This window comes from Sylvia atricapilla, chromosome 18 (assembly GCF_009819655.1).
Source record: "Sylvia atricapilla isolate bSylAtr1 chromosome 18, bSylAtr1.pri, whole genome shotgun sequence".
In the NCBI taxonomy this organism is placed as follows: domain Eukaryota; kingdom Metazoa; phylum Chordata; class Aves; order Passeriformes; family Sylviidae; genus Sylvia; species Sylvia atricapilla.
The window spans coordinates 1524490-1542476 of NC_089157.1; the positions used below are offsets into that span (position 1 = coordinate 1524490).

The window sequence follows — 17987 nt, forward strand, 5'->3', positions numbered from 1 at the left end:
CACAGGTAATTCACTAAAACCCCCTGAAGAGCCTTGTAACAAGGTCCTGTAGGACAGGACAAAAGGGGGGATGGCTTCAAACAGAAAGAGGGCAAGTTTAGGTTAGACAGTAGGGAGAAATTCTTCCCTGTGAGGGTGGGGAAGCCCTGGCACAGGGTGCCCAGGGAAGTTGTGGCTGCCCAACCCTGGAAGTGTCCAAGGCCAGGCTGGACAGGGCTTGGAGTAGCCAAGGATAGTGGAAGGTGTCCCTGCCCATGGCAGGGGGTGGGACTGGATAAGCTTTAAGGTCCCTCCCAACCTCACACTATTCTATGAAATGTTTCTGGTGATACTTAAGCAGTTTCTGAGCTCTGAGCCGCTGTTGCCCTTCAGCCCCCAGGCAGTGTCATGCCCACCAACTCTTGCTTTGCAAGGAGTTAAACGACAGCAGGAGACACTGCTGGATTTCAGGCTGGAAATCCCAAAGATGTGAATGAATGGAAAAGTTCAGCATCTTCCCCTTCACTGACAGATGAGATCTGCCCCTTCTCCTCAGTCCTCTATCCCTGTTGGCTGCAGCTCTCTCCACTGCAGTCCTGACATCCTCAAGCCTCACACAGAGCAGCTCCTGCCAGGGCAGAGGGATCCACAAGGGCACAGCCGATGATCTTGCTGGTCACTCTGCACACCCTGGGCAGTGTCTAGGGTCAGATTTGCTTGTGGCCACATCACATTGCTTCACAAAGGGCCATCATTTCCCAGTCTTCCTTCCAGCTGCTGTTACCTTCTCCAACTGTTGACAATTAAAACATGATCAAAGGCTTGACTGCCTGGAGTGATACAGATTATCATCAGCAAAAACAACAAAAAAAGGGAAATGCACAGTTGTTTTTATTTTCAAAAGCTTTTAATAGGACACATTTGTTTTTGTCAGTTGTAAATACTTACACCTGTTTGTTTGGTTTTTTGGTTTTGTTTTTTTTTTTTTTTTCTAAAAAGAAACATTTAAATCCAATTTTCCCCATGAGTACCACCTTTTGTTGCCCCGACCAAAAGACCTCGTTTTGGCCTATATACCTGATACAGTATAACAATATATTAACTATTAAATACAAAGTTCTATCATATATGCTAGGTTCTTACGGACATTGCAATGGTACTGTGCCTACTCTAGTCACCTCGTGTAATAGCATACATGGGTTATTATAGCCAAAGGGGCAGAAAAAGGGAGACTGGGGCATAGCCTAATTTACAGTGGTAATGCATTTGTTTTCTTTTTTTCTTGTTTTTTTTTTATTTTCTCCTTGAACACACCTAGTGCTGAGTGCAATCTACAGAAGTAAAAAACAGTGTTTTCTTTGCCCTCCTCCAAAATATCTACAGTACAATTCTCTAACCGAGTTATGAAAAATCATTCCTATGTGCGAGGGGCTGCAAAAATGGAATTTACGTTTTTCCAGACATGTCTGCAATCTCTTCTCCCCCATTGTGTCAGACTGGCAATAACAAAATATCCTCCTCCCACCTGCATACAGTAAATCCACAGTAGTAAAGTGCTGGTGTGCTTGAAAGAGCTGGAGAGCCATGCAACTACTTCACCATGGACAGGGGCTGAGCTTTGGGGGAGGTGTTTTATGTGGGTACAGTTCTTGGACAGTAATAGCACTGCAATATTGTGGAACTTGAGCTTAGCTACTGATTCCTGAACACGACCTGCATGCAGGCTATGGAACTACCCTCTAGGTGTTGTAATAGAGCAGGCCTGGCTCCAGGTTTATGAACAGAAACTTGTAGATAGGAGCTACTTCTGTTGCCAAGATGCTGTGCAGACTTTTAACAATTTCTCTATAGATTTCTACAAAAATATAAAAAATTCTATCAACATAACCATTCTACAGAATTCCTGTGGATTTTGTACATTTTGTTTAAAAAAGTCAGATTCTATAAAACCCCCCAAAGGTATTTAAAATTATTTGAGTATTATTGCACGTGCTGCAGTACATTTGTATGTGTCTTTCAAAAGGGCATATAGGAAAAACTAATCTGGTTTAGAAAACAATCTATTTTACACGGATTTCTTTTCCTAAAAGCATCATCACAGAGTCTGTTTCATTGACTACTCTTTACTGAATATTCATGTATGATGTAAACTTTTTGTTACTTCCATAAACCTCATCAGTAGGCAAAACCCCAAGTATTAAAACAAAAGAACCTTTAGACTTTCTGTTACATTTGGAGTTGAGCATTTGGGTAAACATCACATCACTCTTTGTGCCATGATTTCAAGCTAAAATGTTCAGTGAGTTTTTTGTAAGGAAGGATCTGAAGGGTAGTATCATTCCAGCTATGTGAACACAATCATTAAGAAACCAGGGATGGCAATTTTAGTGACCTAGCTAGTTTCCTAGACTATTTAGCAAATGCAAAAGGAAAAGCTAGGGCTCATTATGGGTGTAAAACCAAAAAGGGATTAAGAATATTTCTCAGGTTTAATGCACTGTAATTTTATTATTTCCTTAAATATGATCTGGGGGAGCAAGAAGTGATGAAAGGTTTGTTTGAAATCGTTGCTTTAGACAGGCTTAACTCTGGATTTGAGCTGGTATATCAAAGAGAGTGGGCTCTGTATGGGCCTGTGGGGAAGAGGGGAAAAATGCCCCAGCCAAGAATTAATCTAACTGCAGTAAATAGTACAGAATGTTAATCATCCTACTTCAAATACAGTGATTGCCTGACTTCCTGCTGAAAGCCCTTACATTTCTCCTGGATATGTAGGGATTGTTTATGGAGTAAATGCCCTCAAGTGAAAATACACGAGTTTAGGACCTCACATAGGCTATGGGGTACAAACACCATCTTCTCCTTGTGTGTACACTCCAAGCTAATGCAGATCCACGTGCTGGAAACAGCCTAATCTCTGAATGGATAAAAGGCTGTACATCAGCATGTTGCAGTGATTTGAAAAGATCAGTAGTTCTCAAAAAGTTACAAATGCCCAGCTGACAGAATTAGCACAAATCTTCCTGCCTGTGCTGGTTCAGAGGCACAATCCATGGACATGGTTTCAAACTGGTGACTATTGGCACACTTCAAAGCATGCCTGCAGTCTAATTTAGCCTACATCTTAGTGTGATTTCATGGAAGTGGAGTGGAGTTAATGTCTGGCTTCCATCAGTCATGTGAGGAGAGGAAGGTGCTGAATGGGGCCAACCTCAAGTGCTTTTCAGGCTGTGCTGTCCAGTTTTACAGACTGCTTTTGGCAGAGGGCATTAGCACAGGAGTTAAACAGGTAATTTTTGAGATGAATGATGTTATAAAGTAGGGACATGAATTCTGGGTTTATCCACTTTGTGTCATCATGTTGCTGCTTAAGGCTATTGATAGATTGGAAATAAAATTGCACTCAGGGTCATGTAAATTAACTCCAGCAGCGACAGCAAAATACCTGGCTATTTTATTGAAAATCAGCAGTCATTTCAGTATCTGCAGACTTTCTTCTATGTAATCTGTAAAATAACTTGCAGAAGGGCCTTGATTCAGTAGAACATGAGCATATGATTTTAATTTCCTAGAATTACTGTATTATCATCAACCTCCAGGCAGTCTAGGCGAGAGCTTAACTTTAGGCATATGCTTAAGCCCATTGCTGTGACATGCCTGCCCTGATTTCACCCACTGCAAGTCCTAAACTTGACCCTCACTCTCCTTTCCGCAGCGTGCAGAAAGGAGTAGCTCCACTGAAAACTACTAGAGGGATGAGGGAGGTGTAAAACTCAGCAAAATAAAACCTCCATCCTGGAGACACTGCAAAAACATCTTGGAAGTGACCACAGGCCTTTGTTGCCTAGGAACATATGAAAATCAACCATTGACATGATTTTGTGAGTTGCCAGTAAATGATCTGTAACATCCTTACATAATTCAATATCTTGGACTGTCAAATGGCTCTCCCTTCACCATCCTCAGACATCAGCGTGTTGGACCTTCCTGGTCTGAGCACTTGCTTTCACACTCTGAATATCAATTTTATGCAAGACTGGAATATTTCGTTAAAAAATTGCCACTGCAATTTCTGTACTATGCAAACAATCATTTTCCCAGAATATCATTGAAGTCCAAGGGGAAAAATAAATTACATTAAATAATCCTTATTTACTGCTGACTGTGGGATACATTTCCTCTGTAATGCACTAATTGGCTACATTTTGTGCTTTGCAAAACAAAATGAAACCCAAACAAAACAAAACAAAAAAATGAGAAGGGATTAAATATATATTTTTTAGGTTAAAATATTTGTAAAAACCAACTTTATCTCAGAAATATTCCGAGATACATAAAATAGAAGAAAATTAAATGAGTCTTTAATCACAAAATGTACTACATCCCGCAATACTAGATTCAATTAATTTAATAAAATATAATATACATATAGATTCTGCACATTGTATTGCTTTTACCTAAGCAGCACATATGCTTAAGTAAGCGTGATATAGCTTAACCACTCTTTTAACCAGCTGGTTCTTTAATCTTTCTTTGGAAATTTTTTACCCAGTGCCATTTTGGAGTACAGAGTTGTTGTTTTTTTTTTTTTTTTTTTCTATTACATGAAAGGAAGAAGACATTTGGCACCAACAGAAAAGTAGCTCAGGGGTCCATTTCCGTTTGATCAAAGGAAAAGCTAGGAAGTGTCAACAAGTCTTTCTTTGGGCTAGGAGATGTTGACATACTGTCTGGAAGCAGTGAATCCCCTATATCCATTGAGTCCTTGGACTCACAGGATGGAGCACGCCTCCTCAAGCAAACGTCTCCACTGGCAGGTGAGATGCTGTGGGGTCCTCTAGGTACCAAACTCTGCCCGTCAGGTGGATCTATAGATATACAGGGAGGGCTCAGTTTCTTCTTCTGCCGCGTACCTTGTAAGCATTCCATTTCACTGACCACCTGACTTATAAAGCCAGAGGAGCTGGACGTGGAATGGTGCTGAGGGCTGTTTTCTATGGAACAAATCTCTATTGAATGTCTCCTTTGATCATCTAACCAAGAGGGTGGTTTTTTTAGCAGACCCTGGGTGTCTACACTGTGGTATTTCTTCAGGTCCTTCAGTATCACGTTGCCGGTATTGCCCACGTTCCTTTTAGGTGTGAGAGGCTGACCCTCTGAACAGGCACTCGAGGCTGTGCAAGTTTCTGAAGTGAAAGGCTCTGTGGAGCTGTTTATTTCAGATACTTCTTGGTCCATTGAATCTTCAGGGATCTCCTGATACGAGTCTGCACAAGCACAGGATGCTGGTGCCTGCTTTGAAATATTATACTGATTGTGGGAATGCTGCTGCGTATGGATGCTCGCCTGACTCCAGGCAGCCAACTCATTTGCTTCTGAGGGCGTCAGAGCCACTGGTGACTCCTCCTTGGGCACAGTGGGAACATTTGGGTCAGAGAGTTCACTCACCTCAGTGTGGAGATTCTCCTTGCTATCCAGAGAGTCGTTCCTTATAGCCATCTGTAGCAGAGTGCAGAAGGGTTGGGGAGGAAAGGAGTTGCCAGGTAAAAGAGACAAACCAAACAAAGATTAGTACAGGCAAGATTCTGCATTTACAGGGCACTCAGCTCTGCTGAGATCCCTCAGCACAGACCCACTGACTCCAATAACAACCTGTGTTGCAGGTTCTACCAATTCCCATTGTCAGGAATCTGTGGGTTTGTCCCTGTGTGACAGCCCTTCGCTATTCCTAAGTGGTTGACCTTTAGCTTTCTCCTCTAAGGATGGAGGGCTGCAAAACCAGAATGCCCCACCCAAACTTATTCATGTTCTTGTTATGCAAAGGATGAAGGTCTACAGCAAAGCCCTCAATCATTTCAGCAGCCCAGATGTGAGCAGGAGAGAAAGATGTGCAAGTGAGCCTGTGTATTCTCTTCTCTAACTCAGACGATGCTGAGGGCCTGGAACAGGATCCCCAGAGACAGCAACACCAGAGCAAACCCCGCTGTGTGCCAGCACCAAGGCAACAGCCTGTCCCTGCCTTTGGTCCCCAGGCTGGAGCCACGACTCTGCACCATCTTGTGGCAGGAGCTGGAAACACTGGAGTCCAAAGCTGGACTAATAATAATAGTAATAATAATAATCTGTAATTATTTCAATTAATTGCGATGTTTAAGTTCAGGCTTCCTAAGGCACATTTTGCCTTGGCTGTCTGGAGCCTCATGCAGCATCAATGCCCACTGCAGAGGGAACCTTGGGCATCTTTTGAAGGCTTTTCCTTTTCATTGCACTGCATTCCTTGTCAGAAAGCTTTATAAATCAGCCACGTTAACTGGCCCTTTAAGGCAGAATATCCGTTTGAGAAGACTTCTAAATGATCTTAAAGATAAAAATCTTCACAGGGAAATTTGGAGGAAATGCATACAGCTGGTCCCAGTCCTTTAGAAAAGTGTAAGGACATGAAATTATGAAATTCCTCATGCTAAGGAATACTTTTGTGACAAATCACCCCAAAATGATCATACACTTTATATAAATACTTTCCCACAAGGATCATTTGAGCCAAATGATCTCTATTCAGCAAAGCTCTCATCTGCTGCAATGTGTCCATGTATGCACAGAAACACCAGAGTCTATTGCAGCAGCTGCACATTGCACTCCCTTTGTCAATGGGGACAGCTCAGAGAATATTTAATATAGCAAACAATTTCATCCACTGCTAGTGAATCCTTTCTAGTTAAAATTTCACAGCATAACACTGGCAACTAATCAGTCAGGAGTGAAGTTATTCTGTCTCCTCAGCATCAGTGGTTTTAATGAGTATTTGGGAGAAGAAATCATGTTCATATCCTGAAAAGAGACACAGACCACACAGAAGTCAAATAAAGAAGCAAAAAGTAATTGTTGTCATTACTTTTGCTTGCACACCAACCTGTGTTGCACACCACGACAGTATTAGTCACCACCAGCTCTTTCTTTGCCTATGATACAGGCATCTGTGGTTGTTGTTAGTAGTAACAGTACAAATGTTTTACTGGTTTGTTTGAAAATAAAAGGACCCTCTGCCATCCCAGAGGGGTGTACACCTGCAGCAGCCACAGCTTGGTGTGGGCTACACCTTGGATACACAGTCCTGGAACTACAAAATCAGTATAGGTTTAATTTCAGGTGGAATTCCTCTGGAGAAAAGCCTTTGTGCCATGCACTGCCAAGGAGTGCAATCCTCAGCAGGAATGTCCTCCCAAAGCATCCGATCCACTCATCTTCCTCTGCAAGTGCATCGCTAATTGTCAAACATTCCGGAGTCTAAACTGGACGTTACTGTGGGGGCTGTGCTCGCTCTCCAGCACTCTGGAGGGAAAGGGAGGTTAAACACACACGTTTTAATGCTCAGGGAAAGTGCAAGGACCAGGTATGTGATGGACAAGGTTTATCTATTATGGATTCAGGAGAGGAGAGGGCATGAACGGGAAGGGAAAGAAACAAAGAAAAGAAAAAAAACACAAAAAGAAAAAGAACCAAGTCAGAATTGCATGCAGTATGTGTAATGTTGAGGAGAAATGGATACTGAAAACCAAACTGTTTTGCCAGTTTGGGCTACTTGATGTGCTACTGAGAAATTAGTGGTAGCAATAAAAAGGACTCAAGCAAAGAGCAGCTGAGCAAGCAGAAGTGCTGGGACTGTAAAGGGAATTTTGCCTCTTAAAGGACCAAGTTTCCTAGTGTTTGGCCATCTAGACTACAATTAACAGTAACAGCAATATCACCAGAACAACCTCACTGCTCCCATTAGCCAGACTGTGAGTTCCTTGCTGCTCAGGAGCCTGCCCAAGGCAATCTCTCATGGGTTCCCCATGGACTGTAACTGCTCACTGCCACAAAGCTCTTTGCTCTCTGAACTGTCACTCCAAAAGCATGCTCATTTCACTGCATGAGCAGGGAGAGGGACGGAGGGCAATAAATTGACTTAAATGTATGAAAAGTTCTAGAAAAAGAAGCTGTCAAAGATGTGAACAAAATTAGACTGGGGGAGATCGCTAACATGGTAATTTATTCTGGCTAGATCACTTCAAAAGGATGGGTCTGTTATTCATTAGAAAGGAAGAGAGAGTGGTTATGAACTGGGATCATGACATCAATTAGTTTCCCCATTAGTGGTGATTGGGATAGCTGGCTAACCCCATGCAAATAAATACATGCAAGGAATTTCTTATGTCAATTCAGTATTACAGACTAATGTAATTGTTAACCTTGGTACTTCACATCCATTTTTAGAGCTTAATGAATCAACTGTCTAATCTGTCAATGTTGATTAAAAGATGAAAGAAATGGGAATATTTTCATACGGGAAAGAAATTGCTTTTGAAAAAATAGAACTGGTCCCCTTTGTGTATGTAAAATCAGGCATGGAAATACTGAATAAAGCAGAATCAGATGTGCTTCTGGTCCTGATCCATCTGCACAATCATTGAAATATGCTTAAAAATGTGAGAGTGAGGCACAAGTTTAAGTATTTTACTAAAAAAAGATGAGTCTAAACTTATGCTTCCAATCAGCCAGACTGGAATCTTTGATTAGATCCCCGAGATCTTTGATTGAATCAGGATTTAAATCAATGCCAGACAAAAACCAGAGATAAAACTGGTTGCAAAATAAAACACGTTCTGCTTTGCATATACTCAAACTTTTTCGAAGCTCCCAGCTGATGGAAAACTATTTTAATTTTCAATTCTCATTGCAAAACCAGTATGCTTCCCATGATGGTTTTACATATGAGATAACCAATTTCCATGAAACATTTCTCTTTTGAGAAACCAGAGGAGTCAGAGGAGGGGTGGCCTGGGATGGAGCCTGCAATTCTAGTGTCCTTTCAAGCACTGACAAAATCACTGCAGTTAAGAATTAGTTCCTCAACCCCAGCGAGCCTCTGGGGAGCATTTGGCTGCATTTATGAAGAGGATTAAAAAAAATAAAGTGCTAACAATGTGGAGAACATTTAGGCATGTTGCCAAAGGACATGATACTCATTATGCACATTCTTTGGAGACTCCTGGATGGCTTTCAGATCAAAAACCACCAACCTTTTTGCTATTTCTATCGGAGAATTACAGTTCTCTGGAGGTTTCTCTGTGAATCCCTCTTTGAATTTAAAGCATGGTTAACCAGGAAATGCATCAATATCAAAGCTCAGAAGGTTTATGATTATAACTCTTGCTTACCTGTCTGCGGAGCAGCCTTTCAGCAGAAGGGGAGTGAGCCTGCTGGGAGACCCGGGGCTTGCTCTCCCCCACCAAATGGTCGTGAGCTCTTACATGGTGGAAATGGTCCTTTGGGATTTGCAGGAGGGAGCTGGTGTCTGCCGGCTGTGACTGCACTGATGCCTTTGAACCTTGCCAGGGGGACAAGAGGGAGAAATGGGACATGTTCATCCAAGAGTTGTGTCCCAACCTCAGTGACCTCCCAGGGAAAACTGCTCTGCTGCACTTTGGATCAGACAGGCACAGCAAAACCACTGAATTCAGCAACTGGCTCTGCGGAACTGGGAAAAAAAACCTCCCATCTACTAATAAATTACTCCAGCATTGTCTATTATTTCATTTTTCTTGGCATTTTCCCCTGATACAACTGGGACTAGCTCCTGTTGAGAACAGAAGACAAGGAACTACAAGTTCATCTGAACTGGAAATTCCTGCATCCCTGCTTTTGGGCCAACAGCTTTGCAGGCAGCCTCACTTCTGGGCACTGCTAAAATCTGACTTTGAAAGGCTCTAGAAGGTGTCTCCATGTCTGAGCCTGCATGGAGACCAGCTGCTGGGATCTCCAAACCGGCATGCACACACTGGAAATGAAGTGAAAGGGAACAGCACCTGGCAGCTCTCAAGGCTGGTTTTACAAAGCTTCCCAGAAGAAGGAAATACATACTCTCCAGCCTCTTCCTGACCCTTCGTGGTTGCTGGCTACTTCTTCTAAAAGGTTTGAAACTCTGTGTGCTCCCCTCACACACAGGCTCAACATTTTTCAAAACAATTCATTTAACCTGGACTGCATCCCAGAGAATCTCATTTGTCCTGGAATCTTTCCCAGAGCAACAGCCCCATTATGAAGGAGTATTCAAACAAATGCCTCCTGCAAGTGCCAGTGTTTCTGACAACAAAACCTTCTCAGCTTGAAATATTATGGCTCAGTTGTGGTGATTTATTAGAGGCGCCTGGCACCTCTTGCTGCCTTCACTGCACTCTATAATATTACAAACTGTAAACAGGTGGGGGTGACTTCCCCCACCCTGAAAAGCACTGACATTGTAGGTAGAAGAGGACAGTGATACATCAGAATTTGGGGACCTTACCCACCTCCCAGCACTCTGGCCTGCTTAAGAAGATTGGAATTGCACCAGCAGGAGAAAAACACAGAAGGTTTAATTGCTTAATGTGGTTATAAAACATTGGCTTTACCTCTCCAAAGTACTTCTGCTACACCTCAGTGGAACAGTTGTTCCTGTGGATTTACAAGGTGCAATGCCTGTCCCCAGTAAGCCAGGGCTGTTGGACGGGGCTATCCAGGTTCTCCAAACTGAAACTGGGAAGTGAAATCTTGAAAAAGAAGGGACTCAGAAATTACCCAGTCCCTTGCTGACATAGTTTTTTTCAAGACAGTGCAAATACATCCCAATTAAGGGTTAACAATGAAGCACTGGAAATTCCCTCTGCAGTAGACATGATTCTTTCATGTGGTCAGGAAATTCTTTACTGTTAAGGAGACCCATAAATTTTGGCTTAACTGAAGGTAATGGGAGATTTGCTATTGCTTTCAATGGGATTTTAGCTGCACCATTAGCATTATGTGCAAACAGGTTCTTCAAAACACCGCTCTTGACCTTGAAAATTGTGTATTGTGGCAGAGATTTCTCATAACGCCAGATTCATCTTCCTCCCTTGTGCCCACTTTTTTTTTTTTGCTTCTGTTCAACAGTTGCTATTCATCCAAATTATTATTACTATGCAAATTTCAACATCTTATTCCTAATCTGTTCAAATCTCCTACCATTCTGAACATTGCTGAAATTATGTTCTGCTTAGAGGCTTTCAAATGGCAATGATTGTAAAAATCTTCCCTGCCTTATCGGTGACAAATGTCTAAAATGATGGCACGTACAGACGAATTAAAGGTGGCTCCATTCACTTCCCAGCCCCAGGTAACCCCAGGCAGGCAGAGGAACTGGGGGCACAGGGACAAGCTCTGGGAGGCAGCTGCAAGGATAGAGACAGAGGTGCAGGCAGGGAGAGCTCTCCCTGTACCTAAGAATATCTCTGAATTTAGCTCTAAGATTTATATCCCACCCAACCACGCACGCTGGGAAGAACAATTCCACACTCTCATGTTCTCATTCATCTCACACCAATGTGTCTCTCAATTCAGCTCATTTATGTTCATTTTATAGGCATTTAGAGATGCCATCTTCCCATCTTTCATATATGTTCCCAGACAGAGCTTCTGAGCAGGTACTGCTGCAAAAAACAGACAGGAGGAAATATTTATGTACTGGCATTTCTCTTCTGGGGCCTGGTGGGATGGCTGGAGCCCAGGCTGTAGGGACTGTAACCTTTGGGGAACCAGGCCAGGGGGACAATCAGTGTTGAGCCAGGCTACTGTCACACTGCTAAAAAATTCTGAGCAGAGGAGTTATCTTACCCAGGGCTTTTTAAATTGTGGAAGGTCTTTGCAAGTTGTGGAAGGGTCTTTTCACAGCCATTACACAGGTCTAGACACACAGCTGGAAACCAATGGCAATTTTCTCCCTGCTACTGAAGAGCTTGGAAAACCCCAACTCCTCCTCTACTGGAAAACCCTTCTCTTGTCCCAGCTGAGAGACGTGTACCTGATTGGGACTTGTGATGTGCCGGCTTCCTGTCGCCCAGGGAAGCAGGGCAGGGGCTGGAGTAGGGTGGCTGGAACATGTAGCTGTCATTTGGCAAGGAGTGGGTGCGTCCCACTGAGGGCTTCCTCACGCTCAGCAGGTCCTTGCCAGGGGACAGGGTCAGCGTGTCGTCCTTGGAGCGGAGATCAGCCTGAGGGGAAGAAGAACGTGAGGAAGGCAGGTGTGGAAGGGTGGGAAAGAGGAGAAGTGCCCAGAAAGGCGAGCGACAGCCATTGCAACCAGGATGGCGCGATGGGCATGCACAGGGTGCACGAATGGATCTACCAGGGAGCCATCCCCCTCCATCAGGGTTCTCAATCAACTCTCACATGATGGACCACAGAAACAGAGGAAGCCACACCGGAGGAATAAACCATGACTATTTCAGGGATATGCAAAGAAGGCATCATGCCTCAAGGCCAGCAAAGGTCACATGCTCAGCAGAACTTTGACCCTCTGCTCCCTAGGTGCCCTCATCAGCAAGGCAGGCTTTTGCAAAGATGAGTAGTTTCCTCTTCTGACAATAAAGGAAAGAAAAACAAACAAAAGAACCGTGACCTAAATGCAAAAACTAGTCTATCAAAAATATTTTCTGTTCTGGCTCACAGCACAATTTTATTGGATTTTCTTCTCACATAATGAATAACTAAACCTATTTTATTGAAAAGGATATCTAAACCTACTGCTTCAGGGTGAAAGCCATTCTCTAATTAGAAGGGATCTAATGCAAGCAAGGGTTATTGTATATATGTTGACAGTAGAATTTTTACAGCCAAAGAGACTGTTGGAATGGGCAGCCCCAGAGGCAATATTGAGTGGATTCAGGTCTGATTTCATAAGAAAATATCTCCATCCCAGAAATGTTCTTGGTTGTTATTGTCTTGGAGAGTATTAGCAAAAAAGGAAGCAAAGTCATGTTTCTGGTGTATTTCTAATGAAATAATTATTTAATGGTTAAAGTGTCTCAAGCGAAAAACACAGGAATAGGTTTGTGCCACTGTAGTCTTATTTGGCTGATCATTTTTGGAAAACTTTAGATCTTACTTTCTAAAAAGTTTTCCCTTCACTCAGTGCATCACAGGTTTTCTGGAATCAACACAGGTATTTTTCATCCCAATTTTATCCTTCAGTCATAAAAACAAAATTTCACTATGGCATTTATTTGCACAAGAAACATGATGAGATTAAAAGGAATTTTCAAAAAGGAAAAAAAACCCAAGGAAAATAGAAGAAAAGACAGGGAAGGAAAAAAAAAAAAAAAAGAAGATCATTCAAATTTAATGAACAAAACAGGTCTGCACTGCCATGCAGCATTTGTTTCAGTCCTTGGGAAACTGCTGATTTGAGTAGAGCTTGGATACAGACTAGATAAGGCAGACTGCAATCTCTTGATACAGCTTGGGGAAGAGGAGCAAAACTTGTGCTTGTAAAGCTAAGAGAATTTGGGAATCTCCCTGCCTTCCCCTTCTCCCCAGTTCATGCTGTTTCACAGTCATACTACTGAGCTTAAAGCAGAGAAGGTGGCCTGAAACGTGAGACCTCAAACTCAGACCCATTTGAATCTGAACACGAGAACTTGGATTTAACATCCCATACAAATCCAACCTTCAGTGAACCTTTACAGGATCCAGTATGGATCATTTCTGCTTTTGGATCATCTTGAGGGAAATCTCATGAGTTTTCCATTCAAAATGGCTGCAAAACGATCTTCCCAGACCAGCCCACAGAGCAGGGGGAGTACATGACTTTTTGGTTCAGTGGTACTTTGGAAAAACATGTTGTTTTGCCTTGATTGAAAATCAAATCCAAGTTTTCCTTGAATCAAAAAAAAAAAAAATCCCAATCCAAATATTTTTTCAACTAAAGCCACATCTAAATGAAGCGCTGAAGTGCAAAAATATTGCATTTAGAAGAGATTGCAATGAAAGCTTGCAGTTTTTCAGGCGTTTGGGCAACTGTTGTGACTAAACACTTTTCTGGAATTGATAAAAATTCACAAAATACTTTGCTCAACACAGGTTTGCCTTTTTTTTTTTTTTTTTTTTTTTTTTTTTTGAGAGGGGAGAAAAACCGTCTTTCCTGGCTGTACCCTTGAAACTTTGCAATGCTGTGAAACAGGGTTGTCTAATCTGATTCAAAACTAGGAGGGTTTCTCCTCTGTCCAACTCTCCATACTAGTTTTGAAACAAAAAGCCTCGTACAAGAAGTTAAACGGAGTTTACAAAATCTTTTGCACAGAATGCCATGAAGCATGATGGGAAATATTGTCACGGTTTAAGAGACGTTTCTCAAATAAGTGCTAATTAGGATGACAGTCAACTAACATGGCAGAAAATTTATGAACAACACAAACATCCAGAGGCAGGTACATGAACAACAACAAAGAAAACAAGAATGATCTAAAAAATGTTGGGAAAGGAATTATGTCTGTTGTACAGCAGAAAAAAAACACTTGACTGCTACACAGCTAAAAATGTCTAATGTTTCAAAGAGGAGATGGTTAAGGCAGGGTTCAAAATACTGGTTATGTCAGTCAAAAAGACACTGAATAGTCAATTTTTTTTTTCCAGCATGGTGACTGCTAGAAAGAATTTGCAACACAGGTATTATCTTGGAGAGATCCCCATTTGATATTTGTAAAAGAAACAGTCCGGCACCAATCACACAAAAAACCTTGTGGTGCCTGTGTTCATAATGACAAAAATCCACTCCAAACCAAAGTGCTGGGGCTGACCCTCCAGCAGAGGACACGGGTCATTAGCTCATGGGTGTTTCTTCACGTAGCATCACTGATTTGTTTCAGATGGGGAGGAAATTTCAACCTTGATGCTTTCCAAAGCTTTTTTTTTTTTTTTTTCCTTTCTTTTTCTTTTAAATACTTATTTTACTTGTAGAAAACCTTGCAAGGAGCCAAGATTGTAGGCAAGAGTGACAAAATCCAGGACCTAATGGCATTAAGGACAGCATCTGGTTCAGGGAAGAGGTTGGTGCTATTTGGGAAGGGGCTGGAACTGGAAATGCCATTAGGCAGGCCCAGAGAGATGGGAGCAGTATTTCGAACCCTGTAAACATCAGACTACACAGCAACCAGTGTATGTACATTGCTTTCCAGAGCATTAAGTAAGTGTGTTTTAATGTCATCAGGAAAAGAGTCATCCGTCAGAGCTAAGGACCAGGACTTTTCAGAGAGAATATCTGACGTCAGAGACAGAGCCTCCATCTCAGCTAGAGGGATCTAAAGGGAGAGATGATTAAACATAAGAAACCAGGACACAAATTTTTAGAAAGAAAAGAAAATTTAAAAAATTAAAAAAAAAAAAAAAAGGTATCATAATCTAAATACTTCTAGACAGTAAAGCAATATCCCTGTAGTGGGAGAAGCTACATCATACACATTGTTACCAGGGACAGAACACTAAAAAAATGAAATAACAAATTAAAAAAAGGAGTGGGAAATTAATACTTTAGTGCTTACCAAGGATCTGGGAGGGAGGTTAAAACCATACACTAATGTTAGCATTGTATTTTGCTGTTCTTCTGTCTACATGAAGAAGCAAAAGTAACATTGCTTTCATAACAGAGATTCATACCCTTGGCTGTGATCAAATACAAGAGGTTTCAAGATCTGGTTTCTCTGAAGTTGTCTCCCCCCAATAACCATGCTGATTTCTAAGCTAAACTTGCTGAGTCTGCAAAGACTCCCCAACAACAAACCCATATTTTCAGGGGGGTATGGAGTTTGCCTTCCCCTGTGCCCCAGGAAGGCTGCAGGGACCATGCCTACGCTCCCTCTCCACCCCCAGAGGCAGGTGGAACCATAATTCACTTCCTCACAGTTAAAAAGGGGCAAGGAGGAACTTAAAGCTTGCTTTTGGTTAGCAAACACTTCACACCTGCTCTGGGCAAGTCCCAGGTGCTTCTTTTTCATTTCTCACTGTGCGCTTTTTTCTTTTTTTTTTTTCCATCCTCTGTGCTTGAAAAGTCTTTCTGCAGCAATAAATCTTCCAAGAGAAAACAGAGAGGCCCAGATCTCTTGCATTGAAGTTGTCAAAGATCTGGGTTTTCTCACTCTTAGAAATGGCAGCCACGGGATGGAACAAATCCAGCGATGAGTGAGCCTGGAGAGGCTCAAAATTCAGCTGAGATAAGTAAGAGGGTCGGGCTCTTCTCATCTAACCTCAGCTTTGATATCTCCTCTAGCACACTCATCTACTGGCAATGGATGAGAGAGATGATTTGGAGCCCCTGATTTCATCTGAGGCTCCCCAAAAAGGCATTCCATCAAAAATGCTGGCCTGAGGACAGCAATTCCTAAGAGGGACCCAGCAACCAGAGCCAGGAAAAAGCTGTGCAGGAGCACGGTGGACACCAGCAGCTCCTGCCTTCTGGAGCTGCCCTGCTGGGAGCTGCTATTAATCAGGTTGCTTTCAGCAAGTCCCAGCACTGCTCTAAATTCCTGGGTTGCCTGAGAACATGACAAATTGTGTGAACAGAAAAAACCAAAATGTAAACAAAACATCACCCCACTTCAGCCTTCCCAAACCCAAAATTGAGTTTGAAGCCATCAAAACGTTTTGTTGGAAACAACCAACTGATTTTAGACCAGTTTTAATTAGGAGGGGGGGAGGAAGCCTAAATTTTAAAAGAAAAAGCCATTGCAAACTGGAATGCTATATTTTTTCATTACAGAAATGTCAAAACAAAACCTTTTTTTTTTTTTTTTTTTTTTTTTTTTTTTTTTTTTTTTTTTTTTTTTGCTGCAGCAGCGCTTTCTGGTGAAAAATGTTGTGACAAAAAAATTGTAACCAGCTCTCACTTAGTTTCCTACTGACCCTCTTCCTTCCCTGCCAAAGCTACTGTCTCTATTCCTCTGGCAGTTATTAGAGATAACCACTTCCTATAGATAAATTCACTCTGGGATGCAATATGGAGCAATCAGAGGAAGACATGTTATCCTGCTATATAAAGACCTGCAGTAGAATTTCATTTTACCTAAGCTTGTTCCTCTCCTCTAATGAACCATCAAAAGTTGGGTAATTTAGAGTGTCAGTGAGCTCATAAACAAGCACACTGATTTAACAAGAAAACTGTTATTTTTAGCGAGAAAGGGTGGGGAAAAAAAGATCAAGAAATATGGCATTTGCTCAATTCCAACTGCAGCAAATAATAGGTGTGTTTGAATTATTTTTATGGTCACTGCTGTGTTTTAGGGAAAGTATTTGCTCTAAATAAATAAATTTGCTCTAAAGAATAATGCACTTCAAAAAGTAGGTATTTTGTTCTAGGAAGTAAATGAACTAATTTTAAAAAAGCACTGTCTGCTCGAGAAAGCACTGAAGCACACAGTTACTTCTGTGCATCATTAAGGGCTGCCTCCCCTCAAATTCACTAGATCAGAGTTGAGGATCTAGTTTACAGTGACCCATTTGCAAAAAGCCTCTTTGGGAAAAGCCTTCAAAACTGGATTTTCCCACAGTACAGGTAGGCACAGAACACAGAGATCATTAGATGACCCTCTGCAGCTCAGGCTCTGCTCTGGGAAAACCTCACGCTGTGCTGCAGGCTCTGCAGATATGCCCTGATGTTGCTGTGGAGCCCTGCTTAGGAGCAGGAAGCCAAATGTAAGAAACACACTGAAGGATGGAGATGGAATTTTGTGCATTTCCCCTCTAACAACCATGAACTGTAAATCCCAAGGAAAAACTTCTTTTTGTGCTGACAAGGGAAAGTCCAAATGTGTCGTCTTCCTCTTGCATTGATATATAACATCATCTACTCCCACAGAAAAAGCCAGTGACTTATGCTTCCAAACCCCTGTGACTGCATTACATAAGGAACTTTAACTTGCTATTAAAGGTCTCAATCAAATTGAGTTTGGATGGAGACTTTGCAGGAAATTAGGAATATTAACCTGGTTCTCAGAGCTGTAATATTCGGGAGCTGGGAGGGCATAATGATGGCACACAGAGCCTGACAGGTTGTCCATCAGCTTCAGCTCTCCTTCCAGAGATTCCTGGATCAGCAGTGATATGGTATCAAACAAGTGCCTTTCCTAGGAAGGATGGTGTGTATCATGCAGAGAGAGAAGGAGCGAGCCAAAAAGAGAGGCGGAAAA

General features: G+C 42.1%; 1 protein-coding gene across 3 annotated transcripts in view; it reads right to left on the reverse strand.

Annotated features, from left to right (window-relative positions):
* Nucleotides 1-4111: 4111 nt before the first annotated feature.
* The window catches only part of CACNA1G (calcium voltage-gated channel subunit alpha1 G), a 143004-nt gene continuing 129128 nt past the window's right edge, over nt 4112-17987 (reverse strand). Inside the window, exons 35-39 of one of the 3 annotated variants that reach the window (XM_066331921.1) lie at nt 17784-17924; nt 14973-15107; nt 11834-12023; nt 9177-9346; nt 4112-5478 (exon numbers count right to left, since the gene is read on the reverse strand). In XM_066331921.1, coding sequence (XP_066188018.1) covers nt 4624-5478; nt 9177-9346; nt 11834-12023; nt 14973-15107; nt 17784-17924 — 1491 coding nt within the window. In that variant the 3' untranslated portion in view covers nt 4112-4623. The remainder of the gene's footprint in view (nt 5479-9176; nt 9347-11833; nt 12024-14972; nt 15108-17783; nt 17925-17987) is intronic. The other 2 variants (XM_066331922.1, XM_066331923.1) reach the window with 2 other exon arrangements.